At 57.4% G+C, this 27,349-nt stretch overlaps 9 protein-coding genes across 9 annotated transcripts; 4 read left to right on the plus strand and 5 right to left on the minus strand.

Annotated features, from left to right (window-relative positions):
- Positions 1-499: 499 nt before the first annotated feature.
- Positions 500-2,227, plus strand: HETIRDRAFT_47641 (cora metal ion transporter; the record flags this gene model as incomplete). Its single annotated transcript, XM_009544923.1, has 8 exons — positions 500-684; positions 853-961; positions 1,024-1,206; positions 1,280-1,500; positions 1,564-1,687; positions 1,765-1,973; positions 2,038-2,080; positions 2,138-2,227. 8 exons carry the CDS (start codon positions 500-502, stop codon positions 2,225-2,227), a joined length of 1,164 nt encoding a protein of 387 aa, XP_009543218.1.
- A 45-nt stretch (positions 2,228-2,272) lies between these two features.
- On the minus strand, positions 2,273-3,230 carry HETIRDRAFT_407990 (uncharacterized protein). Its single transcript, XM_009545019.1, has one exon. It carries the CDS (start codon positions 3,192-3,194, stop codon positions 2,667-2,669), a length of 528 nt encoding a protein of 175 aa, XP_009543314.1. The 5' UTR covers positions 3,195-3,230; the 3' UTR covers positions 2,273-2,666.
- Positions 3,231-3,251: 21 nt separating this feature from the next.
- On the minus strand, positions 3,252-9,358 carry HETIRDRAFT_314581 (uncharacterized protein; the record flags this gene model as incomplete). The annotated part of the gene is made up of 13 exons (XM_009545020.1): positions 3,252-3,529; positions 3,574-5,936; positions 5,994-6,157; positions 6,260-6,507; positions 6,617-6,644; positions 6,702-6,882; positions 6,963-7,308; positions 7,379-7,448; positions 7,532-7,724; positions 7,797-8,059; positions 8,148-8,348; positions 8,618-9,001; positions 9,071-9,358. Coding segments are annotated over 13 exons (5,007 nt in total), but the record flags the coding sequence as incomplete, so codon positions are not given.
- A 248-nt stretch (positions 9,359-9,606) lies between these two features.
- Positions 9,607-10,674, plus strand: HETIRDRAFT_457760 (uncharacterized protein; the record flags this gene model as incomplete). Its single annotated transcript, XM_009545021.1, has 2 exons — positions 9,607-10,060; positions 10,122-10,674. 2 exons carry the CDS (start codon positions 9,607-9,609, stop codon positions 10,397-10,399), a joined length of 732 nt encoding a protein of 243 aa, XP_009543316.1. The 3' UTR covers positions 10,400-10,674.
- Positions 10,269-11,785, minus strand: HETIRDRAFT_432754 (uncharacterized protein). Its single transcript, XM_009545022.1, has 6 exons — positions 11,731-11,785; positions 11,640-11,679; positions 11,504-11,570; positions 11,133-11,439; positions 10,729-11,072; positions 10,269-10,676 (listed from the first exon to the last, which is right to left on the minus strand). Exons 3-6 carry the CDS (start codon positions 11,568-11,570, stop codon positions 10,627-10,629), a joined length of 768 nt encoding a protein of 255 aa, XP_009543317.1. The 5' UTR covers positions 11,640-11,679; positions 11,731-11,785; the 3' UTR covers positions 10,269-10,626.
- An 899-nt stretch (positions 11,786-12,684) lies between these two features.
- HETIRDRAFT_313250 (uncharacterized protein) lies at positions 12,685-16,253 on the plus strand (the record flags this gene model as incomplete). The annotated part of the gene is made up of 7 exons (XM_009545023.1): positions 12,685-13,403; positions 13,461-13,713; positions 13,811-14,283; positions 14,336-14,566; positions 14,618-14,955; positions 15,014-15,631; positions 15,700-16,253. The coding sequence occupies 7 exons, from the start codon at positions 12,685-12,687 to the stop codon at positions 16,251-16,253; spliced, it is 3,186 nt and encodes a 1,061-aa protein (XP_009543318.1).
- A 111-nt stretch (positions 16,254-16,364) lies between these two features.
- HETIRDRAFT_438733 (uncharacterized protein) lies at positions 16,365-19,265 on the minus strand. Its single transcript, XM_009545024.1, has 11 exons — positions 19,178-19,265; positions 19,038-19,119; positions 18,728-18,970; positions 18,476-18,675; positions 18,072-18,421; positions 17,994-18,020; positions 17,844-17,944; positions 17,571-17,785; positions 17,455-17,517; positions 17,213-17,399; positions 16,365-17,160 (listed from the first exon to the last, which is right to left on the minus strand). The coding sequence occupies exons 1-11, from the start codon at positions 19,234-19,236 to the stop codon at positions 16,537-16,539; spliced, it is 2,151 nt and encodes a 716-aa protein (XP_009543319.1). The 5' UTR covers positions 19,237-19,265; the 3' UTR covers positions 16,365-16,536.
- Positions 19,266-20,014: 749 nt separating this feature from the next.
- On the minus strand, positions 20,015-21,495 carry HETIRDRAFT_48385 (mitochondrial carrier protein; the record flags this gene model as incomplete). Its single annotated transcript, XM_009544941.1, has 6 exons — positions 20,015-20,267; positions 20,337-20,364; positions 20,429-20,791; positions 20,846-20,952; positions 21,104-21,204; positions 21,385-21,495. Coding segments are annotated over 6 exons (963 nt in total), but the record flags the coding sequence as incomplete, so codon positions are not given.
- Positions 21,496-23,163: 1,668 nt separating this feature from the next.
- Positions 23,164-25,523, plus strand: HETIRDRAFT_415334 (uncharacterized protein; the record flags this gene model as incomplete). Its single annotated transcript, XM_009545025.1, has 4 exons — positions 23,164-24,041; positions 24,097-24,543; positions 24,601-25,250; positions 25,309-25,523. The coding sequence occupies 4 exons, from the start codon at positions 23,164-23,166 to the stop codon at positions 25,521-25,523; spliced, it is 2,190 nt and encodes a 729-aa protein (XP_009543320.1).
- Positions 25,524-27,349: the final 1,826 nt, after the last annotated feature.

The raw sequence follows: 27,349 nt of genomic DNA on the forward strand, positions 1-27,349 counted from the left end.
CGAGGCCGGCGAGTCCTACCAGCGCCCCCCCACCCCAGAGGACCTCCGCATGCCTCACCTCAGCCAGGGCCACGACCCCTCCCTCCTCGTCTCCCTCGACCACGACCGCCGCTCCGACCCCGACCCCGCCCTCCCCATGTACCAGGCCGCCCTCATCCAAGACCACTCCAACTTCAGCTTTGGCCCCATGGAAGAATTTGCTGCAGCCGAAAAGGCCCGCCTCGGCCTCTCCGCCTCCCCAGAGCGGCACCCGCCGCTCATCCGCCACCGCTCGTCCCAGGGGCCCGAAGGCGCGGGCCCGGGGGAAGCCAGCGCGGGCTCACCCACCGACTCGCCGTTCCCCCTCCGCCGCTCCGCGCGTCAGCGCAAGCTGAGCCACAGCAACGCCGCGCCGCGCCGCCAAGGCCGCAAGATGGCGCTCTTCGAGGGCTCCGCGGGTGCCCCGCCCGCGTCGCTCGCGCGCGCGACCCACCTCTTCGCGAGTGGCGTCCCCGGTGCCATGAGCACGCTCTCGTCCGAGGAGTACCTCCCGACAGCGTCTCCCCCAACGGGCGCAGGCACAGGCCACGACCGGCCCTACCGCTTCTCCTTCTACTCCAACAGCCTCTCTGCGACCATCCACGCGCGCAGCCTCAGCGAGCTCCCGGCCGAGGGCCAGACGTTCGAGGATCTGTTCGGCGGCGCGTCGGGGCTTGGCACAATGGGCGGCGACGCGGGCACGGTGGGTCCGATCCACATCCCGGCGGCGCCGCAGTCGAGCGGGCACAGTAGCTTTCACGGCAGCAGCGCCGCGGGGGGCGCGATGTACGCGAACGGTGGGAACGGCGGGAACAACGGGAACAACAACGGGAGCTCCAAGACGGCGCTGAACGACCAGCGGCTGGGGAACGACCCGGAGGGGCAGACGTGGTGGCTGGACGTGCTCTCGCCCACCGACGAGGAGATGAAGATGCTCAGCCGGGTCCGTGCGGCTCGTCCATCCGTCCGTCTCCAGCGCGCGGTGCTGATCGTTCGCGTGCGCAGGTCTTCAACATCCACCCGCTCACGACGGAGGATATCCAGATGGAGGAGGCGCGCGAGAAGATCGAGCTGTTCAGGACGTACTATCTCGTCTGCTTCCGCAGCTTCGACCAGGACCCATTCAGCCCGACGTACCTCGAGCCGCTCAACGTGTACATCATCGTCTTCCGCGAGGGCACGCTTTCCGTGAGCCTCCCCCATTCCATCTCGCTGTCCGCGGTCTCTCACACACGCTTATATTCGCGCGCGCGCACGCCAGTTCCACTTCAGGTCCACGCCACACCCGCAGAACGTGCGCCGACGGATCAAGCAGCTCAAGGACTACATCAGCGTCACCTCCGACTGGATCTCGTACGCGCTCATCGACGACATCACCGATGCGTTCGGGCCGCTCATCCAGAGCATCGAGTACGAGGTCGACAGCATCGACGAGCTCGTGCTCATCCTCAAGGATGCCGAGCAGAGCGACATGCTCAGACGGTGCGTCGCGCTTGATCCCTCTGACAAAGACAGTACCACCGACGGCCGCTCACTTTGGAACAGCATCGGGACGTGTCGGAAGAAGGTTATGGGGCTCCTGCGCCTCATGGGCAACAAGGCAGACGTCGTCAAGGGGCTCGCGAAGCGATGCAACGAGAACTGGAAGGTCGCGCCCACGTCGGACATCGTACGTCCTCCCTCCCGCCGCCGCTTCTGTTCCTGCGCCCTCTCACCCCACTGACGCGCGCGCGCGCGCACTCGCAGGGCCTCTACCTCTCCGACATCCAGGACCACCTGATCACGATGACCCAGAACCTGAACCACTACGAGAAGATCCTCTCGCGCTCGCACTCCAACTACCTCGCGCAGATCTCGATCGAGATCACCGACGCGAACAACCAGATCAACGACGTGCTCTCCAAGCTCACCGCCCTCGGCACCGTCCTCATCCCCATGAACCTCGTCACCGGTGCGTCCCCCTCCCTCCCCCTCTCTCGCCCTCGCTCGCCTTCTTACCGAGTCGTCGCGCCCCGCAGGCCTGTGGGGGATGAACGTCCACGTTCCTGGCCAGGGCATCGATGTGAGCATTGAATCTGCATGCATGCATGCGCGCGTGTTGTGCTGACCTTCGTCGCAGTCCAACACCTGGTTTCTCTCCATCATCGGCTGCCTTGCGGCCTTCGCCATCATCGGCGGGTACTCCGCGTACAAGATGATCCGCAAATGACCGTTTCCGTGCTCCCTGTTCACCGTTCACGCTCTCGCTACCACGCACCGTGCGCCGTCGCTGTGGCCATCTATTTATGTCTTGCATCATACATACATACATACACGAGCTTCTCTGGACGCATCACTTCTATCAACCTGCATATTTATCCGTTTCCATTCCTCATGGCTTTTTTTTTCACATCATAGTAATAGAGGGTAGAACAGAACATACAAAAAAGAGTTCGAGTCATGACACATACGCCGACGATACTGTTATCCTGTCAGCGCGCATAAGCCCATGGAAGAGAGTGTGTGAAGTGGAGTGGAGTGGAGAAATACAGCATTCAAGCAATACAGCCAAGCACTGACGGGGAGACATGAGGGACCATTGCACGAGGCGAGAGAGCATAAGAGGCATGACGATGCGCGGCACAAACAAACAAACAAAAAACGAAACTCTATGGTGGGGGCAGGGGCGTGGTCGACGACGGTTCCCAGCCATCCTTCCCATTCCGCTCCGCGCGGTACCCGACGGCCATCGCTTTCCGGCTCGAGGGCGCGGGCGAGAGCGACGGCGCGCGCTTGTTGTTGGATTGGGACTGGCTCAACGCGCCGGACGCACCGTACGGCAGGCCCTGCCGCGGCGAGGTGCGGGTCGTCTCGGGGGACATGAGGATGGCGAGCGACGGCGACAAGGTCTGGATCGGCCGCGACGAGGGGCCCGCGTGCGAGGACGACGACGAGGACAGGTCCGCCACGGGCGTCCTGGAGAGCGTGCGCCGCTTAGCCGGTTCGAACCGCGTGGGGCTCTCGTCCGCCGAGTCGATCGAGGCGTCGTCGTCGAATCGGCGCTTGCGGTTCAGATGCGTCGAGGGCGGGGGCGTGTGCGGAACGCGCCCCAGCGTGTCGGATGCCGTGGACGGACCTGCGACGGGGACCGTTGTCGGACCGGCCCATTTACTGGCCCACGGCGGCGGAGGCGGCATCTGGTGACCGGGTACTGGTGTTGAACGCGCTGCGTCGTACACAGGAACGGGGACTGGCGGTGGCGGCGCCGGCGGCGGGAGTGGCAGGGGCCCGTGCGGGGTGCGCGAACTGTGCGAGAACCCGTTGGTCTGGGCAGGAGTGGTAGGTGACGACGTGCTGGGATGAGACGGGGTGCCGTTGGCAGGGACGCTGTCCGGCTGCCCGGCTGTGAAGCGGATGAGCTCGACGAACAGGGTCTGAGTGTACGGCGGACGGAGCGTCTTGTAAATGATATCCTTGCTGAACATGTCCAGCATTTTCGCAGTATCGACGTACGTCTCCATATCGGGCGTGTCTGCGACCGTCCTCGTCAGCCAACGTTTCACAGCTGTCCAAAACAACACTCACTGATATCTTTCACCCGCAACTCCGCATACTCGTACCGCCTATTTTTGCGCAGGCAGCACAAGGGACAGATGAACCTGTTCTCTGCGTAAGGCGCAAAGTCGATCGGGAAGAAGACGCATCCGCCGTGATACACCTTGCTGCAAAGCTCGCACGTCACCGTCGGATAATTGAGCAAATACGGCGTGCGGCCACGACAGATGCACCGCGTGCCGTCCAGCCAGTCCTGGTCGATGTCCTGGCCAAACTGGAACTTCGGCCTACGCCGCTTCTTAGTGCGCACCGCCTGCGGCTGCCCCGCCACGATGCGGTGCAGGCCCGCTAGATCGAGCCCAAACGAGACCTCCGGGTTGGGCGACACCGCAAACTGGATCTTGAACAGCTTGCGCATAAAGTGCCGCACCTGCGAGATGTACTCCCGCCGCTGGTTCCCGGGCTGCGACGCGAACGAGAGGAACTGCCCGATCACGGCCGCGAGCCGGTCGACGCGGTGCACGATGACTTCCAGCTGTTTCCAGTCCTCCGAGTAGTTCTTGGTGATCTCCGGCGCGTACATGAGGATCGTGGGCATGTAGTAAAAGTGCCAGCTGCGCTCCTTGTGGATCGAGCCGTTCCAATGATGGTGGTCGCAGAACGGGCACGAGCCCCCGCTGCGCGCGCATTGGCCGTGGAAGCGCGCATAGCAGTGATCACACTGCACGGCGTCAGAGACGGTCCCGGGCGCGGGGGGCCGGACGGCGTCGTTACAAATGCAGGTGAAGAACTCGTCGTCGGGGGGATGGTCGTCCTCAGGCTTGGTGCTCTCCATGACGTCGTCAAACAGCTGCTTCCCGTGCGCCTCGCGGTGGTCCGCGCAGTACCATGGCAGGCTCTCGATCCACCGATAATGCTGCGTCAGCTGCTGGTCCAGCTTCTCGAACTTGGGCAGCGAGAAGATGTCGAGGTGCTGCTTCGCGTAGTCGACCCACTTGAGCATGATCACGAAGATGTCCTCGTCCTCCTGGTGCTCATACGTGTTCTTCAGCACCTGGTCGCAACGCGACTCCAAGTCCAGCGCAAAGTCCGTCATGCGCTTCAGCTCCCGCACGGCGGGGATGCTAAAGTCCTTCTCCGCGCGCGTGACCAGTCGCAGGACGTCCTGCACTCGAGGCTTCGCGGCTCCAGGCTCGGGGACGAGCCACGTCTGCGCCTGCTTTTCGAACTCCTTCGCCTTCAGCCGCGCCGTACCGATGCGGTCCAGGATGGTCGGGTCGATCGGGACCGTCGCGTCCATGTCCCCGAACTCGTCCAGCTCCTCGATGGTCTTGTATGGCTGCGACAGCACATGCCTGGCACGCTCGTCCCAGGTCTGCCCCGCGCGCTGGCGGGCCTCGAGCTTCTTCAGATGCTTGTTGTCGAGCGGGAGATCGCACGCGCGCGCGCGGACCAAGTACTGCGAAGCCTCTTCCAGAGTCATGACCGTGTCGTCCACGTCGTGCTCGAGCTCGTCCAGCAGCTGCTCGCGGGCGACCAGCTTGTCCAGGTCTGTCAGTTCGTCAAGGTAGACGTTGTTCGACGACCCCTCCATCAGTAAGCGCTGGCACTCTTGCAGATGCACGCTGCGCTCTTCCTCGGTCGGGCTCGCCGCCAGTAGCGTGCGCGCGCGCTCTTTCATCTCTTCCGCCTTGGCCGCACGTTCCTTGAGCACTCCGATCTCGGGACAATCGAACCCGAGGTCCTCCACCTCCTTCAACATCTCGTACAGCTCGTCGAGGCCCCTGTCCGGCCTCTCGCCGGGGTCGTCCAGGCCCTGGAGCGACGACGCCGAACCCTCCCCGCGCACCATCCGCAGCCGCGCGCGCTTCGACCGCTTCCGGCTCTGCTTGCGCACGATGAACCCGTTCGCGGCGTCGAGCCACTCGTTCGCGCGATTCACACACTTGCGCATGTCGTGCAGCTCCGAGAGGCTGTACCCGATCCTGTCGCCCTCAGCCAGGAGCGCACGGAGCGCGCGCAGCGGCGGCCTCGCGCTCTCCTTGAGCACCTTGTCGAACTTGGCCTGCCAGTTCCCCGGGATCGCCGCGCGCTCCGCGACCGCCGCCTGCGTCTCGAGGAGCTGGGTGTCGGAAAAGCGCGTGCGCAGGACGCGCCGCTTCATCGCACACGAGCATAGCATCCCCGCGTGCTCCACACACACGATGCTCTTGTTGCATGCGCAGGTGACCTGCGAGAGGTAGCAGAACACATTACAGACCTTGCACTGGTACTGCTCTTCGATCTGGTCCGCTTCGATGAGGGATTCGCCCATGTTGAGCGCCCGCGCCTTGCGCCGGTCCTCCATCTCGCGATCCGTCATCTCTTTCAGGCTGTCGTTCAGCCTTGACGTGCGCATCAACACCGAGGGCTCCAAGACTGAACAGCAAGATGAAACGCACCAGATAGCAGTGGCGATAGATTGGGACTGCTGCGTTATCGTGACGAGGAGCTCGTCGTGAGAGAACACAGGCAGCTTGCGATGTTCCCTGTACCGCTGAACGCACTGACGGCCGTAAGGCAACCAGTCCGGAAGCGCGAAGTTCACCGCCTCATTGAAGTTCAACTGTGCTCCAACAAACAACAGACCCGAATCGAGGCAATCAGCGCCGATCCTCATAACCGCAGCGACCCAAAAAGAACGATAATAATAAAACAGCGGACTCACGCCGTGATTGAAGCCAGCATGGTACGCCTTGGGATAGGTAATGACGAATTCGCCCGCGCGCTGATTGCACGCGTACACGCGCACGCCCGCGTCCGTGAGACGCTTCGGGTTCATGAGCGTCACGAGCTGGAACAGCAGGTCGGGCTGCGCTTCGAACAGGTCCGGCGCCTCGCGCCTGATCGCGGCTTCGAATTTCTCCGCGTCTTCTCCCGGGATGCCGTACCAAGTCTTCGTCTCGCCCCAGTGCACTGTGCGCGCAAGCGCGGTCGTCAGCATCCCGTCAACGTCACAGGTCGAATATGACGAAAAGAACGCAAGAGGCGATTGTAATAGTAAAAAGAAATAAAGGCGGCTCACTGTAATTGATGCTGTAAGTGTAGTGGTCCTATTCGCGGCAGCGTGAGAAAGTCACGGAAGTAGAGAGGAAGCGCGGAAACGGTACCTCGTTGTGCCAGCAGAAGGTGGAGAAGACCATCCCGACGTACGTCCAGGGAACCGTCATGCCAGATATATCCGACTTGATGTACCGCAGAAGCGAGTCCGACAGAATCGAGATGTTGTTCAAGTTCCACGGATCCTTCGAATACGGATCCAGCGGGTGCGTTTCGAGCGTCGGCATCGCGCTGTTGGGGGCACCGATCAGCACGCGTGCCATTCGACGGCGAAACCAGAAAAAAATGCAACTCCGAACGAGCCGACTCACCTCCCGTGCGTCGTCGAGTGCACGTCCGCGCCGTACTCGATCTCGACCGTGTCCGTCGGCGACTCGACGAGCCTCCAAAACTCGTTCTCCACGTCATGTTCCGACACGCTCACGCCGCCGAGCCGGCTCGTCGTCGGGTCCTTCTCGTCCGGCCTCTGCGCCGGCGGATGGTCCTCGAACCAGCGCTTCCGGAACTCGCGGTCGCGCGCCTGGAAGCTCGACAGCGAGTGCTCCTCGCCCTCGTCGAACCCAAAATCGCCGCCGGTCCCGAACAGGCACGTGTGGCAAAACCATTGTCCCTTGGGCACGCTCGCGAGCGGCGGGTCGAGGCAAAACATGTGAAAGCCTGCGAGCGTTGCCATCCCGGCCGTTAGGTCTCGAACGGGGGCGCGGTCCCGATCACGATGGGCACTCACCACAGTCGCAGCCGTCGCAGAGGAGCATCTCCTCGCCGCGGTCGTTCTTGTGGCAGATTTCACAGGGTTGCTGGACGTGGGCATGGGCCCGTGCCGCCAATAGTTAGAAATTAGTTTACGACAAAGGCAGAAAGAGTCAAGATCACCTCCGACGAGTCGTCCTCTGCCGATTTTTTGCCCTTGCCTGTAGCTGCGTCGCAGTCCATCAGAACATGCACACGCGGATATCACACGGAGAAAGGGGTACGCACGCGATGCCTGCTCCCTCTTGGCGGCCGCGTAGTCGTTGTCGTCGGGTGGCTCTGACAGCGGGCTAGAGGACTCGGTGAGCGGGCTGGACGGCGGGCTCTCCGCTGCCGACACGGCTCTCGGCCGCCCGCGCATGGGCGTGGCCTGCTGCTGGCCCCCCGACGCCGACGCCGAGCGCGTGCCTGCAGCCGGGGTCGCCGACGTTGCAGCCTGCTTGCTCACCATCTGCGTGTTCACGTGCGTACGCAGTTGGGGGTCGCGCGCGGCTATCGTGAGCGAGGCGAGGGCGGGCGACGCGCGCACGCGCTCGCAAAACTCTTCGTACGGGTGGATGACGCGGATGTATGACCACCGCATCTGTGTTGAAAGGCCGGGCACGCCGCCGTACCCGAGCAGGCGGCCCAGATCGGCCCACTTCCTCGCCTTGTTCACCTGGGATGACGGAAGCGAAGCGGGGCGTTAGACGGGCCGCAAAGTTGGTTTCAGACGATGCGAGCAGAAGAATCAGAAGCCGGCATACCTCGTTGAAGCCGCCGAGGGCATGTACCTCCTTGCGCAGACGCCACACGTCGAGGGGCTTGTTGTTGATGGTCGGGACGGCGACCCGGGTGTTCCCTTGCTGCTGATGGAAGCGGTAGAGCTGCTCCAAGTAATTCATCTTTGCACGAGAAGAGGCCTCGATGTTGTTGAGGCGCTGCAGGCGGGTCGTGAAGCGGAAGTTCTGACGGGTCCAAGCGATGATGTCAGTCCAGTCCCAAAAAATGACGATCAGTGATCTGAGAATGAAAAACAGTGTTCGTGGCCCATGCGTGGCCCAAAGCGACGGTGGGAAACCCGAGCAAGGTCTCTGTTTCATTTTTTCCACCTCCCGCTGGCCTGCGGCGGCTGGCTTACTAATCAGAGATCAGACGGCGAAACGCCGCGAGCACTCTCGGTGTCGTAAAAAAGGCGCACAACAATAGGCCGTGGCGTACAAGGCTTGGGGCTCACCTCGGTATCGGTGACAAAAGGCATCTTCCAGCCGGGCGGGGGCACGACCTTGCACATCCCGTACTCCTTCGCCTGCTCCGAAATCTTCCTGACGTACGCCATGGGATCGCGAAAGTCCTCCTGGGTGGGATAGTACGTGGGGCAGTCCTCGAGGCCGAACGGGCGCGGGGTCGGGGTCGGAGGGACGTCGCGCGGGCTGGAGGTGCGTACGCCGGCGAAGTCGAGGGCGGGGGCGACGGGGATGGGCGCGGGGTCGGGGCACGGGTGGCCCTGAGCGGGTGCGGCATCGGGGTCGGTGTCGTCGGGCTCCTCGCTGGATTGGGCGTGGGTCTGGAGTGCGGCGAGGGCGTCTGTCTTTGACTTGCGGGGTGCGCGGCGGGACGTCTGCGGGGTTGTGGACGCCGGCGCGGGTGTCTGTGTGTGATTCGCGGGTGCTGCGGACGTGGAGGGGACGGCGGAGGCGGGGGTGGGGCCGGTGGCTGTGGCAGGCGGGTCGGGGCGGGAGATCGGCTTTGCGCCTTGGACGGGGATGGAGAGGCAGGAGGTGAATGTCGGGGTCGGCTTGTTGAGGGTGCTCGGGGGCAGCGGGAGGGCATCGGGGTCTGGGAGAGCTCTGGGGAGGAGCGTGGACGGGCCGCCAGAGGAGCGTGTGGGGCTGTGGACGGCTCCCCTGGGCGATTTGGCGTTGCGGGCGGGGGTGGTGGTGGTGCGCGGGGTGCGCACCGAGGGAGATTTGGGCATGCGAGACGACCGAGATAATTTGCAAGCGAGGTCGGGGTGGAGGGGGTGGACTTGGGACGAAGGACGAGTGGGATGGGGAGCGAAGGCAAGGAGGAGTTGTTATGGAGGAGGACGAGAGGAAGGCAGAGCGGGCCTTCAATTTGGCCACACCCACGAGTCGGCCCTTCGACGTGAGACTTCTCCCTCCCTCCCCCAGGTTCGCACCGCAACCGCCCCTCCCTCCCTCCTGTCCGCATTAAAACACCCTCATGCCCCCCGCCGCATGCCGCGACACACGCCCCGAGTGCCCGCCGATTTTTGCGAGCTGCGGGAGCACAGCGATCTGCCAGATGGGGTGGGGCCACGGTGCAGCCACCCACGGCCCAGACGGGAATGCCGCTGGTGCGATCGAAGCCGCGTCTTGCCGGTCAGCGAACCGTTCCTTGCTGTGGCCGCTGGCGCCCGCCACGCAGCCCCGCGCCACGCAGCCCCGCGCCCTCGCCCTCTCCAGCCCCCGAATCCCCTTCCTCCGCAACTCCGCGCCCCGCACGGACCCCCACTCGCCACCCTGCGCTGGACGCCCCCTTCTTGTTTTTCCCGTCTTGATCTCCATTGTTGGATTCATTATGATCCCATCACACGCTGTCTCACCCCGGACCACCCCGCCGGTGCCCTACCTCACTCTGCACTCCATTTACGTCCCGTCCCACCCCCAAGCGCCCAGTCCAGCGTCCACGCCGTCCACTTTTTTTTTGTTCTACTTACCTCTGGAACAATACGACAGACCCGTCCAGCGGTCTCATCTTGAACAAACAATGTCATTTTCAGTCGCCCTGTGCCATCACCCCATCAACGCTGCTTCCCGGCCCTGCCATCTCCGTCATCACTCCCTGCGATCCGCAAGTCCGTTTCTCACATCTCAACTCTCACGCACGCAAGAAAAAGATCATTAGGAGATTGGTTTCATTCATGTCGACAAACTACTTCAACCCTCCAAGGAGCGACCCCCAAAACAGGGGGTCAAATCGTCGAATCAAGGGACAGAAAAAGGATCGGACGTAATCTTCGCGAATCAGGGGCAACAGAAAAAGAATGGAATAAACGAGGTAAAAAAAAATGGACAATGCGGATCGGGATGGGAGGAGGTGGAGACAGGCAATGGGGGAACGGTGGATGCAAGCGATGCAGACAAATAAGAAAGCAATGCCATGTAACCTTGCCGTCGTCGAGCGTGCTCGACGCACACGACTCTGGACGACATCGACACAAAATGGGAGCTACCACGATATTTACTCGTCGGCCGCGTCGCCAGCGTCATCCTTCTCCGAAGGCTTGTCGGCTGCATAAACGTGAGCATACATCCCACCCACAGGCAGAGCCGTTCAACGCACCAGAGTCCTGCATGTCCGATGTCCAGAGCGTCAGGTTGTCCCGGAGAAGTTGCATGATGAGGGTCGAGTCCTTGTAGCTCTCTTCTGAGAGCGTGTCGAGCTCGGCAATGGCGTCGTCAAACGCCTGCTTGGCGAGGTGGCACGCGCGGTCGGGGCTGTTGAGGATCTCGTAGTAGAAGACGGAGAAGTTCAATGCGAGCCCGAGGCGGATAGGGTGCGTCGGTGGGAGCTCGGTGACCGCCACGTCAGAAGCCGACTTGTAAGCCTCAAGCGACTTGTCGGCGCTGTCCTTCCGCTTGTCGCCAAGGGCAAACTCGGCGAGGTAGCGGTGGTAGTCACCCATCCTGCGCAAAGGATGGCGGCGTCAACACGATGCGCAAACAGAGAGTAAAAACGGCACTCACATCTTGTGGTAGAAGACCTTCGACTCGCCGGAGGCAGCCGAGGGGATGAGGTGCTTGTCAAGGACGTCGAGGATGTCCTCGCAGATCTTCGCGAGCTCGCTCTCGATCTTCTCTCTGTAGCCCTTGATCATCGATACCTGCGCCTCGTTGCCCTTTGACTCCTCCTTCTGCTCGATGGAGGAGACGATCCGCCATGACGCGCGGCGGGCGCCGATGACGTTCTTGTACGCCACGGACAGGAGATTGCGCTCCTCGACTGTGAGCTCCTGGTCGGACGAAGCGACACGCTTCATGTTCTCGACCATCTCTGGTTTGCGGAAATGGTGGGCGTTAGAGGGCACACGAGCGGCCGATAAGAGAGGACAACGGACCTTCGTACCGCTCGGCCTGCTCAGCGAGCTTTGCGAGGTAGACGGAATCTTCACGGGACTCAGGCATCTGTCGCCAACAAACAAGGGCGTGTGAGTGACGCGATCGGGGACGCGTGGGGAACGCGCTGATACTGACTGTAGATGACGGAAAGGGGTTGGCTGTGAGGGGTGGGTGACTGGAGGAAGAGGTGAGTGACGACGACGACGAGGACGGGGAAAGCACGCACGTTGTGTTTGAACAGGATGGTCGAGGGAGAGATGATGGTGGTTGGTTCGAAGGCGAGGCGGATTAAAACGGGGGGGCTGGGCAGAGGGTTTCTGGGTAGAGGGTTTGGGGCCAAGGGTTTCCCACACCCCGCTACCCATCAATCCTTTCCCACGCTCCATCTTCGGCCATCGCGCCACACTCGACGCAGAGTGGCTCAAGTGCTTCCTTTCGCTCCTTCTCCCCTTCAGGCCTGCGTCGAGGCTATTGGGACACAGGTGCCGGACCCGTGGCCGAAGCTGCGCGTTGAGATCATCAATAGGTTAATAAGATGCAATCGATTTGTTCCTCTCTGGCTCATTGCCTTGTTATATCCGCATCCTGGCGCCTTCGCTTTCGGAGACGCCGTTGTTTCTCAATCGTCTCCACTTGGATCATGGCGCACTTGATTGCACCGCACCCGTGTGTTTATATGCACAGTGGGCGTCAATAGCGCTATCCTCATCCTGTATTGTGGTGAATGTAGTTGTATGCTATCGACATACGGTGACCCTCGCTCTTCAAAGCTGCATGGCGAGGAACAACCGCTTTCGTGCACCTTTTCGCCACTGAACAGCATGGTACATCGTCAAAATCGCCGCATTTCAAAGTCCAATTCATCCCAAATTGTTCTCGTACTCACGGAAATTAAGCATGCACATATACGCTCGTGTCATAATGCATGAAATTCGTGGCAACTGGCAAATTGAGTGCGATGTGGGTTCCGAGTCCATGATGCATAAACGGGAATCGATTCCCACGAATTTGTTACAAACTCGTTACCGACCCCGCTTCGTCCGTTCCATCATCTCGAATTGAATGCTTGTGAGTAGTTTGTTCCAAGGAGACAGCCCCGCAGCATACCAGGGTAACATCGCGTGATACTGAAACTTTAATACTCCAGGCATGAGCAGATTTGACTATGCGACCGAACAAAATGCCACAGAGTGCAGAACTGAAAGACGTCTTGGAAGCAGGAGCCCTGCTGATCTATTCTGAGCGATCGTCCCCCACGCCAGCGGCGAAAATCGAGGACGTGTTGAGCTCCCGAATCTCGCAGTACCGCTCTCGCCTCGGGCTCCCCGAGCGAGAAGGCGCTCTCCGCTCGCTCGAAGACATCCAACTTGAAACGGCGCAAGAAGCCCTCTCCGTCGTCGAGCGCGTCCAACAGATCCTCGATGCGGATGCCCGGCTCGACACCCAGGCGCCGTCAACCTCTACGCACAGACGATACAAGGAAGATACACCGGGAGAGGTCCCCGTCATCGGGACGCGCGACATCTCACAGCTGCGCACCCTCCTCTCTATCGCGTTCAAATGGGGCCTCGAGCCTATCCTCGAGCGCGTCCAGTCCGCGTGGCCGAGCAAGCCCTCCGCGCGTGCATACAGGGGGCCGCGGATCGTCAACCTTTCGAACACGCAAGAGGACCACGCGCGCCTAGCGATGATGACGAAGCGCCTGTTGGGCCTTCTGTTTCCGCGCGGGGTGCACGGGGAGCTGCCGCAGACGCTCATCACGTCGACGCTGCTAGGAAGACACGTCACGGGCACTTTGAGACTGGGGATCGCGCTGGGCTGGGTGCCCAAGTCACTGGCGTCTGTGGGGACGCCTGTCATCGACGAGCTCAGGCCTCTTATAATGCGGCTGTTGTCTATGTAGGCAATATCTGGCCTGGAGTGACGGCGGATTTAAATCTCTCATATCGATGCTAGACTCCCGCCATCCCAGACCATCGCGTCTCTAGGCATAATTCTATCAAGTCCGACATCACTCGCGCCACACGTCCAAAAAGCTTGCGCGTCGCTTCTAAGTCGGCAACTCCTTCGTCCGGACGGGGTTCGCGGCCTCTGTGCTGCGGTATTTGGCGAAGGCGAGTCAGCAGAAGATAATGCCCCCTTGGAAAAGCTCGAGCACATCGCGCGCGTCCTCAGCGCCGTCCCTTCCACTGTCAAGCCAGAGGTTCGTGTTAGGTTTCTCGACGAACTTTGGTTTGGATTAAGTGTCGGTTTAGGAATATTACGAGACGATTGTCCCACGTGTTCTTACTCTGATGTCTTCCGAGCCAAACATCCCGCCCGCCTACAAACGTGCAGCGGCCTTCTCTCTTTCGCGCATGGTCCTCACGGACGCGGCCTCACCCAACCCTACCATCGCATCCCGAGTCTTATTACCTATCTTACACGGACCATTTTTGAAGCTCACCCCTGACCTGTTCTCAGAGCCCAACTCACCTGCTATAACGCCCATCTCATGTCTGCAGCTCATACAGACCTTCCTGACGAACACGGATCCTTCTCCAACCCTGATCTCCATGCTGATCTCGCCCATAGCCCCGTCTCTGTACTCCCTTCTGAGCACGCTAGAACGTACGAAAACGGCAGACCCCGCACTCAGGGAAGCCGTTCGAGGGCTTCTAGTCACATGGGGCCGCATCATCGAGGCGCAAGAGGGTGTGGCGATCCTGTGGGCGTGCGTGGAAGATCAAGGCGGGCAATGGTCTGTCGACATCGCGGGAGAGCTGAAGAAAGTCGAGAAGTAGGTTACCACGCCACATCCTTGAGCTATTAGGTGATCTGAACATTCATAGACTGGAAGAAGTTTCACCCATCGCACTCTTTACTCCAGAAGATCTGAGACGCGCAGAGGAGAACGGAGAACTAGATCCTGACGCGAATCTCCTCGACCTGCGCCCAGACCCTGCTCACTTTGTACGGTATATCAAGTCCCTGGATCGAGTAGATCTCTCGTCCGAATTCTTTGTGCGGCTCCTGGTAGCCTATCGCGAGATCAAGGCGGAGCGAGACGGGGACCCGATGCGGTATGAGCTCGATTTCAGTGTGTATGCGCGGATGGCTGATTTCCTCCCTAGGACACTGCTGTACTTGCAGCTAATCCTGCAGATCCAGACTCACATGTCGTCAGAAGGATACGCGTCTGGAAATATATTCAGCAAACCGGAACATATCTTGTCGTTCGTCAAGCACGCCCTTGATGCTGGGACAGCTGCGCCTCCTCAGCCAAGTCATTCGCGTTCAGTGAAGAAACTGGGTCTGACGATGGACGATCTCAGGATTGTTGATGAAGATGAGGTGGACGATTTTGGAGATGGTGGAGATAGCGACGACGAGACGCCTGGGTTGGAAGGGGTACCACCAGACGAGGAGATGACTGCCACTGCAATGAATCTTTTACTCTCTATACTCGAAGGTACGCTGTGCCAGCCCAACTCACTAGAATTATCACCGGTCTCACACGTTCACGAAAGCCAATCCCGACCTTTCCGCGAGCACTTCACCCATCTTGGCAGACATCCTAGTCCACGTCGAAGAGCTCTCAAAACATCCTTCGGAGGCTCTCCGTCCGCTCGCCCGCGAAGCGCGGATGGTGTTGACGGCCAGACTGGCGTCCACTTCAACGGCTTCGCCTTCCAAGCAACGATCAAAATCAGACGATTCAGTCCAAAATACGCAAGAGACGTACCAAAAAGCGCTGAAGCTCCTGCAAGACCCCATTCTCCCCGTCCGCGCGCACGGTCTGCTCCTTCTGCGTCAACTCGTGGCCCCTGCCCGCACGTCATCCATTCGACACAAACCCTCTGCAGATATCCTCCCACTCGTTCCCGCCATCCTAGATATCTTCCTGCAGTCCGTTCAGGATGACGACTCGTACGTCTTCCTGAATGCCGTCCAAGGACTAGCCGCGCTCGTGGACGGCTTTGGCTCGGAGGTCCTCCGCTCTCTCGTGCGCGTGTACACAGAGGGCCTCCAAGCAACCAGCGCAAGCGCCAGCATGTTGACACAAGCAGAAGTGGACACCAGGCTACGTGTGGGAGAGGCGCTCGGTCAAGTGATCAGAAAGTGTGGCGACGCCCTACCCATCTATGGTCCGTTCCTCCTATACCTCGCCGTATTTCTCAGTCTCCATAGTCATCCTTCTTTTTTTCTCTTCCAGCGGATGCCTTGATCCCACCCCTGTTCGCGGCCGTGAGAGCGTCTCACCTCCCCACCGTGCTGCGCGCGTCTTCTCTGTCCCTTTTGGCACAGTGCGCTGAAACGTGCGACCTCGCCCTCATGCCGTACGGCGCGGACCTGGCGGAAGCAATGCTGGACTTGTTGCAGCTCGAAAGCGTGCGAGCAGCGCCGAACGCGCGCGCCCCACCACGCGCGCGGGAGGCAGACACGGAAACGCAAGGATCAGCGATAAACGATCCTCGGCCCGTCCCAAATGAATCCTTGGACAGCCGCCCCTCCTCCCGCAACTCCAAGTATCCCCCTTTGCGCCGTGCCGCGCTGCATTTTCTCGCGCTGCTGGCTCGCGCTTACACGATCCACATCTTCGACGATGATGTGTTGAGTTTCAGTCCAGGATCAGAGTTCCCTGTGAGCCGAGCCAAGGGAACGCTCGGCTATGTTGCGGTTACGGACGTTGATGATGTAACAAGGGTTATGGCGAGGGAAGTGGGGGAAGCTGTGGTCGATCTCGAGAGAGCTATCGCCGGGGTCTGATGCTCGTCAAACAATCATTTTTAGCTTTCCTTGTACAATCCCGACAGAACCGACTCCGGAATAGAACTCACCGTATCCGTGTACCTGGCTGATGTCATCACGCTCAATTTTGGGTTTTAGTATTCGTTTGATTGTTTGTCGGCTCGGCATCCTCGTTCATTCCAAAAGGTGATACAAGACAAAACAAATAACACGCATAGAGACGCGGTACCGTAATCAATCATATCTGAGAGTCACACGAAGCTAACCTACATTACCAGACTATAAGTACAAGCAAGCCAAATCAGTACCTCATCCCTGTCGTGCAGTAAGTCGGATAAAACAATGGATTTTGCGGATCGAAAAGGTAGTTGATGTCAGTGCTCTGTTCAAACACGTTCACTGGCGGGTTATAGTAGGGATAGGGGGGAAAACACTGGGTTTGCTGCACGTCTATGGACGTCACTGCGTTGGACATCGATGGGTTATAATACGTTGGTGGATCGGGCATGGGCTGGTAGGGCATTTCGCCGCTCGGCATCACTTGGGGAACAGGGTAATTCGCGTCGACAGCTTCGGAAGACCTGGGCTCCGAGGCGCTCCTCGGTGCCTTTGCATGGCGCGCGAGCCTCGATTTTACCTTTTCCTCGAAGACGCCGCCCAATATGTGCGCGATGGTGCGTGCACCCGCGAATGACTCCCCGATCTCGTTGAGGTACCTCACGGCCTGTTGCGTATCCCTCTTGGCCTGGTCAAGCTGCACCTTTGCCAGGCGCTGGCCAGACGTGGCATGCACCGCAGACAAGATAAAGATCGTGCAGGCTGCGGAGACGACCTGGATGAACGTGATTGGGACGTAGCGGAGGGTGTAGGAGTTGCGCCACGTGTCGGCGAGCTTCATGACTTCGTTTGCGGCCTTGTTGCAGCGCTATGAGCTGCGTGAGACTATGCTTGATCAAGGAAGAGAAAAGGCTTCGTACCCGAATGTGATCTATTTCTCTTTCTACGCCGACCTGCTTCTGACGATAAAAGGGCCGATGCAAGATGATGATGAGCCAGTGGTATGTCATGTGTAGCATGAGCTGATGCGGCATCGCTCTGCTGAGTGCCGACGGGGGGATGGAGATCTCCTCCTTCATCTGTGACATCCAGGAGTCCAGCTCGACGCTTCAAGATGGGTATCAGATCGTGGAAGTCGTGGAAGTATGAGCGGGATACGTACTCCATCGAGCTAATGAGAATCTCGTTGGCGTTCTGGCGAACCCCCAGGTGGGAGAAGTTGCTCCTGTACGAGATCAGGTGAATACACGGCCGCGAGAAGCAGACAACGTGACTAACACAATGCTCATGATGCGCCTTGCAATTTGCAACAGCTGGCAGGTCGCATGGAAGATGCGCGATAGATAGTTGGGCTGCGGCGGATTCTCCTTGTTTGGCCAGTTCCACGGCCGCTGGTCGAGATCGCCGTCGACAAATGGAACGGGTATGTTCTGCGACTCTGAGAAGGAGGAGACGCAAAAGTCGCGGCCGACATAGAGGGACCAGGTTGTGTCCTGATATAGAAATATGTTCGGGCATCCCGGACGGCGTCGGGAATTGGGGCCGGCTCACCTGACAGAAAGTGGTCCAGAAAACCCAATTTCGGTCTTGCATCTCTTCCGGAGTAATCTTGCCCGCATCTACCCAGGAAGAGCAGTCTAGACCTACACCAACTATGGACCTGTCAGAGTTGAAACCCCGTCGTCTGAACAGAACACTCACGGGCCTGTGACACCCGGGCGCTGATCCCTGTTTTAGACCGTGAGCGCGGCTGCCGCAAACGGACTCCAGCCTACGCACCGAAATACATGTACCCCAGCGACTGTTCCCCCCGCGAGGAATGGAAGTTGGCAAGGATGGACAAGGCGAGAACGGCGCTCAGGTGCGGTCTCTCGCATTCTTGTTCGAGGGATTCTTTCGCCTTGGCAGCAAACTTGTTCCGCACCTCATCGGCCTTGATCATCGGGTCATCCGAGAACGCCGTCGCCACTGCGATAAGCGAATTGTGCAGCATGGGAGAGTAATGAGCGGTTCTCGATGCTACATTGGAGGGCGATCGGCTCAAGACTTGGTGCATGTCATGGAGGAACAGCTCTGGGACGACTCTCATGCACCAGGACGTGAAGAAACGAAACAGAAGGTCGAGAAGCCTGTGCAGAGCATTACGATGCCGTGCACTTCGACGAAGATGATACCCAACACACCTGTCATGTTCTGTTCGCGAGAGAGTCACGTCCTTGGGCAGATATCGATTCCATTCGATATCGGGCCCTAGACTGCCTGCGATGGACGAGAAGCGGTGCGGGCCCGCCGCGCTGCCTGAATTGTAAAATCGGGACGGCCCCGGCATCACGAACCTGAAGATCGAGGTCGGGCCCCAGAACTGCAGGGTGTCATCGTGAATCTACATTCAGTGTCAGTCTGGAAGGATCCCTCCATTGATACTGGGGACGTACATGAAGATGTTGGGTGGGAGCACACAACTGCTCAACGTCAGAGTCATCACTCTCGGATTTCACAAGCGTTCCGTCAGATTCAGGAGAGCCCGGATCGGCGTAATATTGACTTGTCGAGGGGATCGAATGAGATGAACGACAGCGCTCCAGCTCTGTCTCGAGGAGCACGATCTTGTCTTGGAGATGTTGAACATGTTCTCTGGTGATGTTGACTCCTTTGATGTGTTCGCGACCCCAGCGGCACTAGAACAGGCGAGAGCACGAACGATCGGTTCGGCAGAACATGATGACACCGATGACAAACACGCACATCGATCTTAGCCTCGCGGCACTGTCTGCAAGTGGCGTTGGGGAGCTTGTTATCCTTGCTCTCCCATTCGCACTTGACTTTCCTGCGCAGTGAAGGTGATTAAGTAGCGTCGATGCCATGGGCGGACTTCTTGTGCACACCTAGTTCTGCATCGCACGCAGGCTTGTTTGGCGTATGGGCCGCGTGAGACGACTCTCATTCTCGAGTAAGAGAGATGATCGGAGGTGGACATTGGAAGTGGCGAGTATGGATCCCGCGACTACGAACTATATAGGATGGGACGTGGACTGGTACGGCTGCCTGCCTCGAACCGCGTTGCTGGATACAATGCTGTAAGGCGATCCACCGGAGGCAAATGGTACCTAGTTCATTACTCTGACAGTCGGAATGGAAGAGAGTTCCCGGCAACGGCCGCGCAGGCGCTGGTGAAGACAGACGTGCTCCCCATATGACTGATGACTCTACTGGCCGCCGTGACTCCATGTCGTCCCGAGATCTGTCTCTTATCGATAGGTAGTCACTGATCGCTGATCCGCGGGGTCTGCAACTCTCTGCAAACTCATCCTTGATGAGGGTTTCTGATCCTGAGAGTTTGAGACGCCATTCGCGGACACTGAAATGGAAGCAGCATATTTCTGTTTACAGTGTCGTTTCCAACGTCCATACTCTATCAGGTGCATTATTGCCCGTTGCATCCCATGCCAGACTGCCTGCCACAAGTCCGTATCGCAACTTAGCTTTGACTTACCCTGGCCCATATGACATCCGGCAGTGGCGTTAGACAACGTGCGCCATCTCGCTCGAGCACAGGCTCGCCATCTTGGCGCAAGCCTAGCCTGTATTGGCGTACCAGTACACATTGTGTCAATGGAGGACAAATAAGATACCCCACTGCCTCTGACTAGAACCCCGCCGCGACCCCTGAGAACATTCAAGCTTTCATCGCCGGAGAAAGCATCTGCGGGCAGGACAGCCATTTATATCAGCAAAGATTTCACGAGATCCCAATCTCCGCGCCAGCTCTCACGTACCTGCTTCGTGATTTCGTAAAAACGCCGTTGGCCAGCGAATAGGATCGCGGCCGTCAAGACGCTCTGCAGCAGCTTGCTTCCCGCGCCTTTGTACAGACCCTCGATGCCTTCTTCCCGCACAATAATGCGTAAGCCGTCTATCGCGGAGCGATAGCGCTCTGCGTGCGCGTGGCCTGCCTGCAGACGGGACTTGACCACTCTGATATGCATATCAGCGCCGTTCAATGAATCTGGCGCCTATAGAACGTGGAAGCAGATAGTGGCGCACATATATGGGTACGTCGTGGACGTGGCGACTGTAACCGAAGCACACACATGTTCAGCATACGGGACGGAGTTCTATGATCAGAAAGCGCTTACCGAGTTTGGAGAGAGCGCCCAATATGAAGAAGTCCCAGTCTGACAGTAATGAGCCCGCAGAGGCGCCCTTCTCTGCACGGGCATGGCGCCTTCGCACGAGTAGGTTCTTCAGTTGCTCGAAAACGGTGTATTGAAGCACCGGATTCGCAACCAGAACAAGCGCTGGACCAATCCCACGCCAGAAAACGGCAGGCCCGCCTGTAGAAAGTAGATGGGCTGCGGTCTCAAGCATCCCCAACCTCCTTTGGTCTTTGCCCGGCCCAGGGGTAGGCTGAGGCAACGAGGGAGATGAGTCCATAGTGCGCACAGCTTGAGAGGTTTGTATGACCCAGATCGGATTGCTGATAATTGTTGTCGCGGATCCTGACAGCAATGGATTAGCTATCGGGCACTTCATCGGGGATATATGAATAGAACCTGCGATGAGGCCAGCGATGATCGACTCCACGGTGGAGAGGCCTTTACCCCCCGGTCGGGATTTGACGATGATGCCCTTCGAGCGTTCGTAGAAATAATAGTAGATGCTGCGATTCGCGGAGAGGGCGATCGTGGATGGCTAGTCAGTATCGCACTTCAGGTACATGTTTCCACGACATCCTCGATGGTATGGTTCATCAGACGTCTGCACCATGATTCTCGGCCATATGAAAAGATGCTTCGGAAGAAAGAACGCACCCATTCGTGACTGCGATTCCCAACAGGCTGGAACTGAGCCCACTGTACAAGCCCAAAACACCTTCGCGCTTGATGATATCGATGACGGCTTGATAGGTAGACTAAAACGAAACGGGAAATCCGATGAGCATGCTTACGGACGGATGAAGAGGCGATGAGAAGGACCGCGGCCGACTCCGGCTCCCACATGTTGACGTGAAACCCTTCTGAGCATGAGGATGGACTGGGTCTCGTCAGCAACAGCACTAGGCAGTTCAAACATCTGATTGAGTAGCTCACACCCCTTGGTAGCCATGCATCTTTGATAGTAGAGGCTGGGTAGAAAGTGACAAACTTGCCTTATTCTCCTTCTTTGTTTCCATCGCCGCGCGCGTCGACAAAAATACAAGGGGACTAAAGATTCAGCTCAATAATAGCTCGATCCACGGAAATTCTGCGAAACTTGCTATGTTGCACTCATTGCGACGATGCCTCCACCTGCGCCTGCAAGGGCATGAAACAGCGAGTCGCTGGACATTGAGACGGATTGGAGAGGCGAGTTCAGGCGAGGCCGCGTATGGATACAAGGGCGTCACTGGGACAGGTTCGAGATGTGCTTCAACGAAGGAGAGCGCGACGCGGCGTGAAGCGTTGAGCGCGATGTTTATGGGGAAACGGCGGTGACAGTGCAGTTGCTACTAGACCGGTAAACTCCCCCGCATTTCATGGTATCACATGATAATTAAGTCAGGACATTGACCGGCTACTCAGCGAAGTTGAAGCGAGACGCAGACGTGCTTGAAGGTCACTTCATGCTTGCTGTGGAGGTCGTGACGAAAAGACTTCTCATGAACACCTCTCACGCTTTGTGGGCAGGCTGCTCTCACGTAAATTACGCGCCGCAAACGGTTATGAGAGAAATCTTCAAAATTCCGTAGAAATCCGTGAGTTAAGGTTCGGGTATCATTGTTCTCCTCTCGAGTGCTGACTCCACAGTGTTATAGTATGCAACTTAGCAAAGAGCTTGCAAGATCTTGGCGCCGCCAAGATCATCTACCAGCCATTTTCGAGGGTCTTTCAGATACGGGGATCCTATACGCAGAGCGAGGTTGGCAGCGGAGACCCCCGGAGACTAGACTGAGGCGTCTATCAAGAAGGGGTTGGCTCGAATGTTCCTCAAAATCCCCAGAAGTCCGGTCTTTCTGAGGATTACGGCGTGTTCCGACGACTTGCGAATCGATCATGACCTGAAGGTTTGAAGGCCTTTGAACGTAACGCTGGTACAGTCGGGAGGGTGTACCTGAGTGACTGATCTGCACGCGCTGAGATCTTCCGCGGTGGTCTAACACTGAAGCTGCGGGTTGCTGTGTGGGCAGACACGGAAATCAGGGAGAGGGGCAGTGCTCGGTACAGAAGCCAACCAGCGGTGCAGGGGCAGATTGTCTCATGTTGCGTCAGACATGTTACGTTACATATTGCAGGTCACAGCCGGTCACAGCCAGTCACAGCCACGACTACCAACCGGCGGCCCGCCGTATCGCGTCGGAGCCGAAAAAAACGAACAGAAACCAGGGAGATATATCATGGATCCGGTCTTCCGATGACAACATTTTCGTTCCGACCATGATGGAGCCCGGTCTATTCTGTGCCTCTCAAGGTCCCTTGTTTCTCACAGCATATCCACGAACGTATGGGGATTGCTCTAATGTGGCTCATGACAACGACAGCAACTTATTCTTGGATCTCTTATGTTCTCGCAACCGCTCCAGACAACGCTTTCTGACCAGCGGTCGAAAATGAATCTTTCACTCGGAAGCTTGTCGCGGGCCTTTCTTACGTGGCTCAATCGAACCAGGAAGACCGGAAGGCTTGCTCATATTTGTCGCGGGCCCCGTTTGTTTTCTTTGCCCAGACCCATTCATCGACCTGTGGGTGCCAAAGTTCCCAAAACCGCAGTTCCGCAGCGGCATCCTTACTGCGCCACCCGCACTGTAAGCGGAGACAGTCTAGTGAGGTAGAACAGATAAGTACTCGCACAGGGTATTGTCGATCAATATTTCACGATCCCCCCCTTCGCTCTCATGGGCTTGACGACGTATCTCCGCCTCCCACAAATAGACACAGATGCCGTACTACCACAAAACTCCTCGTACAAGGTCCCAATTCACCTGAGGTGGCGCTTGTTTTCTGTCATGCGAGCATCAGTCGCGCTCATTCTGACAGCGTCTCTGCTCGGATTTCTATTCCATTCTCAAATAAATCGTCTCAGCATACTCATCCCTGACCCAATTCCAACCATCTCAACTCCTCCAGGCTGGAGATATTATGCAGCGCCCTCCCCTTCCCAGACGCCGTTGCTAAACACATCTACACACTCGCTCATTCCCACCCGCAGTCAACGTCTCATTTCTCTCGAATGCGCCGATCTCTGGATTTCGCGAGGCCTGGTTTGCCCTTCCTTGCGCTCGACACTCTCTTCTGCCCTTGAGCGAGGAGACAACGGCGCCGTAGACGTGCTGTGGACATGGATCAACGGCTCAGATCCTTATCTGACCCCGGTACGCGACGTGGCCTCCGCAGCATACAAGCCTCTCAAATCAACATCAGGCAAGGCGGCCGTCGGAGCGGCGGCGCGCCACTTCCGTGATCACGACGAATTGCGGTTCTCGATGCGAAGCGCGTTCGAGTACCTGCCTTCCGAGCTGGTGCGCAAATATCACCTCTTCACATCCAGCCTTCCTCTAGAGGCGGCGAACATATCGGATTCCGTCAATCAAGGGCGAATGGGGCATATTCCCACCTGGCTGGACTTGAAGGCCCTGGAGAGTCCTCACATCGGCGTCCAGCACCACTGGGAAGCGTATAAAGTGACGGATAAGGTTCTTCAGGAGCAGGGCTTCGAACGCGGTGAAGCAGGGGCGGAGGAATGGCGGCGGGCCGTTCTGCCTTCTTTCAACAGGTCGGGCCCTGCAGCTTATCCATCAGAACTTGTCGCTGATTTCACGTCTCCACAGTCTCGCGATCGAAAGTCAGCTACCGCACGTCGGGGACCTGGAAGACCTCCTTGTTTACCTCAACGACGACTACTACATCACTCGGCAATTGAACGCGGCCGACCTCGAGACCATTTTGTACGGGCCCGTTTTTCGAATTCAACGCGACTGGGGCATCTGGTCCCTGTCTCCAAGTGGGTGGGAGACGTATTCGCAGGACCTAGAAGGCGAGCAACCGACTCTCATGCTGGCGAACCACTTCTTGTCCAAACGCTTCGGGAGCCGGGTTCGCAAGTACATTCGTCACGTCATGCGTACGATGTCGGTCCCCGTGCTGAAAGAGGTCGCAAGTGTGTGGCCGGACGAGTTGGCGTCGACTGGAAGCGTGAAATTCAGAGGACGCGGACCTCAAGTTCACCTGGCCTTCATGCAGATGTGGTACCACATCGAAAAGCATCGCGAAGCATTGTAAGCGGCGCATTCCTTGTGGGGAGTGCGATATAATTAACGATTTCTCAACGATAGACTTCATTCGTTCGTGATGTTGAAGTCCGACGCGGACCAATCTGGCGTGCTGTCACCCTCCGAGCAACTCACACTACTTTCTGACCTTGGCAACATCACGAGGAGCGGTGGCCTACACATTGACGTCCATATGCCATTTCGTGTCAGCGATCCCATTGCACGCATGGAGGAAGCAGGCCTCGTGCCTCCATTGGAGACAGAGTACGAGTGGACTGCCGCTGATGGATACCCCTTGGTGCGACAAAACTCCATGGAATGGCCAGATTATGGCGGGCGATATGGCCATCGTCGCACTTGCTCGATCGTGATTGAGTCCTGTTTCCCACAAGGTTTCGGCGGGGATACCGAGCTCAAAACTGAAGACGTGTTCAAGAAACTAGCGTTTGAAAGCCCGAACTGCGGCGACTGTGCAATCATGGCTTTGTTGAGTCAGAGTGGAGAGGCCGGCTTGGAGGCCTTTCTCCCCAAACCGCGCGAGGGGCGCCTGGAAGGAAGTTGGTGGGAGCAAAACGGGGTCCCAGAGCACTATGAGCTTGTTGGAGGCCAGGGCTCAACGTGGTCCGAAGCGTCGTACGAGCCCTCCGCAGCAGCGAAGAACGACCCTCGTGCATATGCCGTCCGCAACATCCAGCGGTATCAGTACGCGATAGGTGAGCTCGTCGATCGCCTGACCAGCTCTGTTTGTTGACTTTCCGATGATATTCCCAGGGGATACGCCGATGGAATGGTTGCAGGTCAAAGATAACGTCACCGCTGCCCCGAAATTGGAGCCTCTCAAGGATCCAAAGGGCGCATGTGCTCTCCTTGCGATCAACGACGATGTTGCTGAAGATGTCGAAATGGAGCCTACAGATCGCTTATTACGAGATTGGTACGAAGCAAGATGGGGTAGTATACGAGCTTGGTGGGAGCGCAGCGAATGAAGTCTACGACTGTATGCTAGCCATTGTACCTGTCTGTATTCAGAGTGTATCAGCAGTGTAACTTATTGAACTATTTTTGCAACATCGACCTATCTTTAGTGCCTCGATCTATTCTTGATCGTTGAACGTCTATTCTTGAACTGTTGGCCATGAATTTTCAGTCTATTCTTGAATATATAGCTCCCAAGACTGAAACACAAAGAATAGGTGCCTATGCCCATTCATTGGGAGAAACTCTGTGCCGAGCGATATGCAGGCGAACAAGACAGTCTAAACTCCTGCCACGTTCATAATGACCGACCCAGATAGATAAAGATACCGACATCTTAGAGATATGGTCACGGTCAAGAACTTTCAAGATGTGACGAGTCATCTGATAGATGGATGACCGCAGTCACTACAGCGAGCGCTCCATCCATTCGTGCACTGGATTGAGTGGAAGTCAAGTGAATAGATGCATAGAGCGTTCAAAACAGACCCATTCCATACCCTTCTCCGACGCCAGCAAAGAGTTATAAATTCGCGCAGATAATGCTCAGATAAGGACTTCGGCCATTGAAGCTTGACTCTTGACGAATCCCATCAGAATTACCTAGTCTCAAAGGAGTTGGCGTCGCGAACGGAAGTAAAAATAGCAATCAACAATTGAGGATGGAAGGATGCCTGACTATGCCGTCGACGGCTGTCGACATCAATTCGCATGTGATACCAACGAGTGACAGAAGAACGGTAGCATATCGTGTGGTCAACGAGCTTCGTCGAGGGACACAACAAGGTTGCGAATATCTCCTGCTTACGACAAAAACAGTGCTTCGAAACGGACCGCAGACTGGTCACGCAATTTTAGATACTATGGCCGCGTACAGAACAAGGAGTCAATACAGGGTCTTGCATAATTTTTGAGAGAGTCGCGCTAGAAAAAAATGGGTTCCTGAGTGCTTCATTGTGGATATATAAAAAAAGCGCCGGACCCCCCTGCGTGACCCACCTGTGACAATTACTCTCCACTGCTGTCTTTGATAGTGCCAGTCAATAATTAGCTCTCAAATTCAATGATGAATAGGTGTAGACATGGTAAAGTTGAATAAAGTACTACAAAAAGGTGAGCACACTGTGTGCTCAAAGCCATAGCCCTGAGCCATGAGAGCATGACAAGGTTTTGCTCATTATCCCGGCCCGCGGTGCCCAGTTAGGCAAGTCTTGGTTCAGGAACCCGGTTTTTCTCTGATACAGCTCTCTGTAAGATGGCAGAAAGGAGCAGAAAGGTCGGATCAAGATGGCAGAAAGGAGCAGAAAGGTCGGATTAAGATGGCAGAAAGGAGCAGAAAGGTCGGATCAAGTGACTAATATATAATGGAGCCGTCATTCCCCTAGGTTCCCAATATCTGTGATATGAGTAGCACTAAGTGATGAGTAGTACTGAGTACTGATGGAATATTGGGTTAATTTAGGGTGTGCATCTTTTCAGTGAGTTATCTATGTGAGTCATCTAGGAAATAATGATAGCTAGAGCTTCAGTGAAATGTGGAATATTTAGAGAATGCCTACTGCTTTTCTAGCTTAAGGCTTTGGGCTCTAGCTTGCTTTAGGTAAGTTAGGTGCTAGTGAGTACAATTAATTATGCTCATTTAGAGCCAAACTGGGATATGTTGGGGTATGATTGGTGAGGTAACTTGTCTCAAACTGGATGAGATTGTGCCAGATAATAGGCCACAATTGGATCAGAACATAGCCCACTTGCAGTTACTTGCTCTGTCCAATAATATCACAAAGATTTTATCATTAACTACAGTGCTGGACAAGCAAAGTTGACAATTTTGCTAACT

The sequence above is a fragment of the Heterobasidion irregulare genome, assembly GCF_000320585.1.
Source record: "Heterobasidion irregulare TC 32-1 unplaced genomic scaffold scaffold_03, whole genome shotgun sequence".
NCBI classification, from domain to species: domain Eukaryota; kingdom Fungi; phylum Basidiomycota; class Agaricomycetes; order Russulales; family Bondarzewiaceae; genus Heterobasidion; species Heterobasidion irregulare.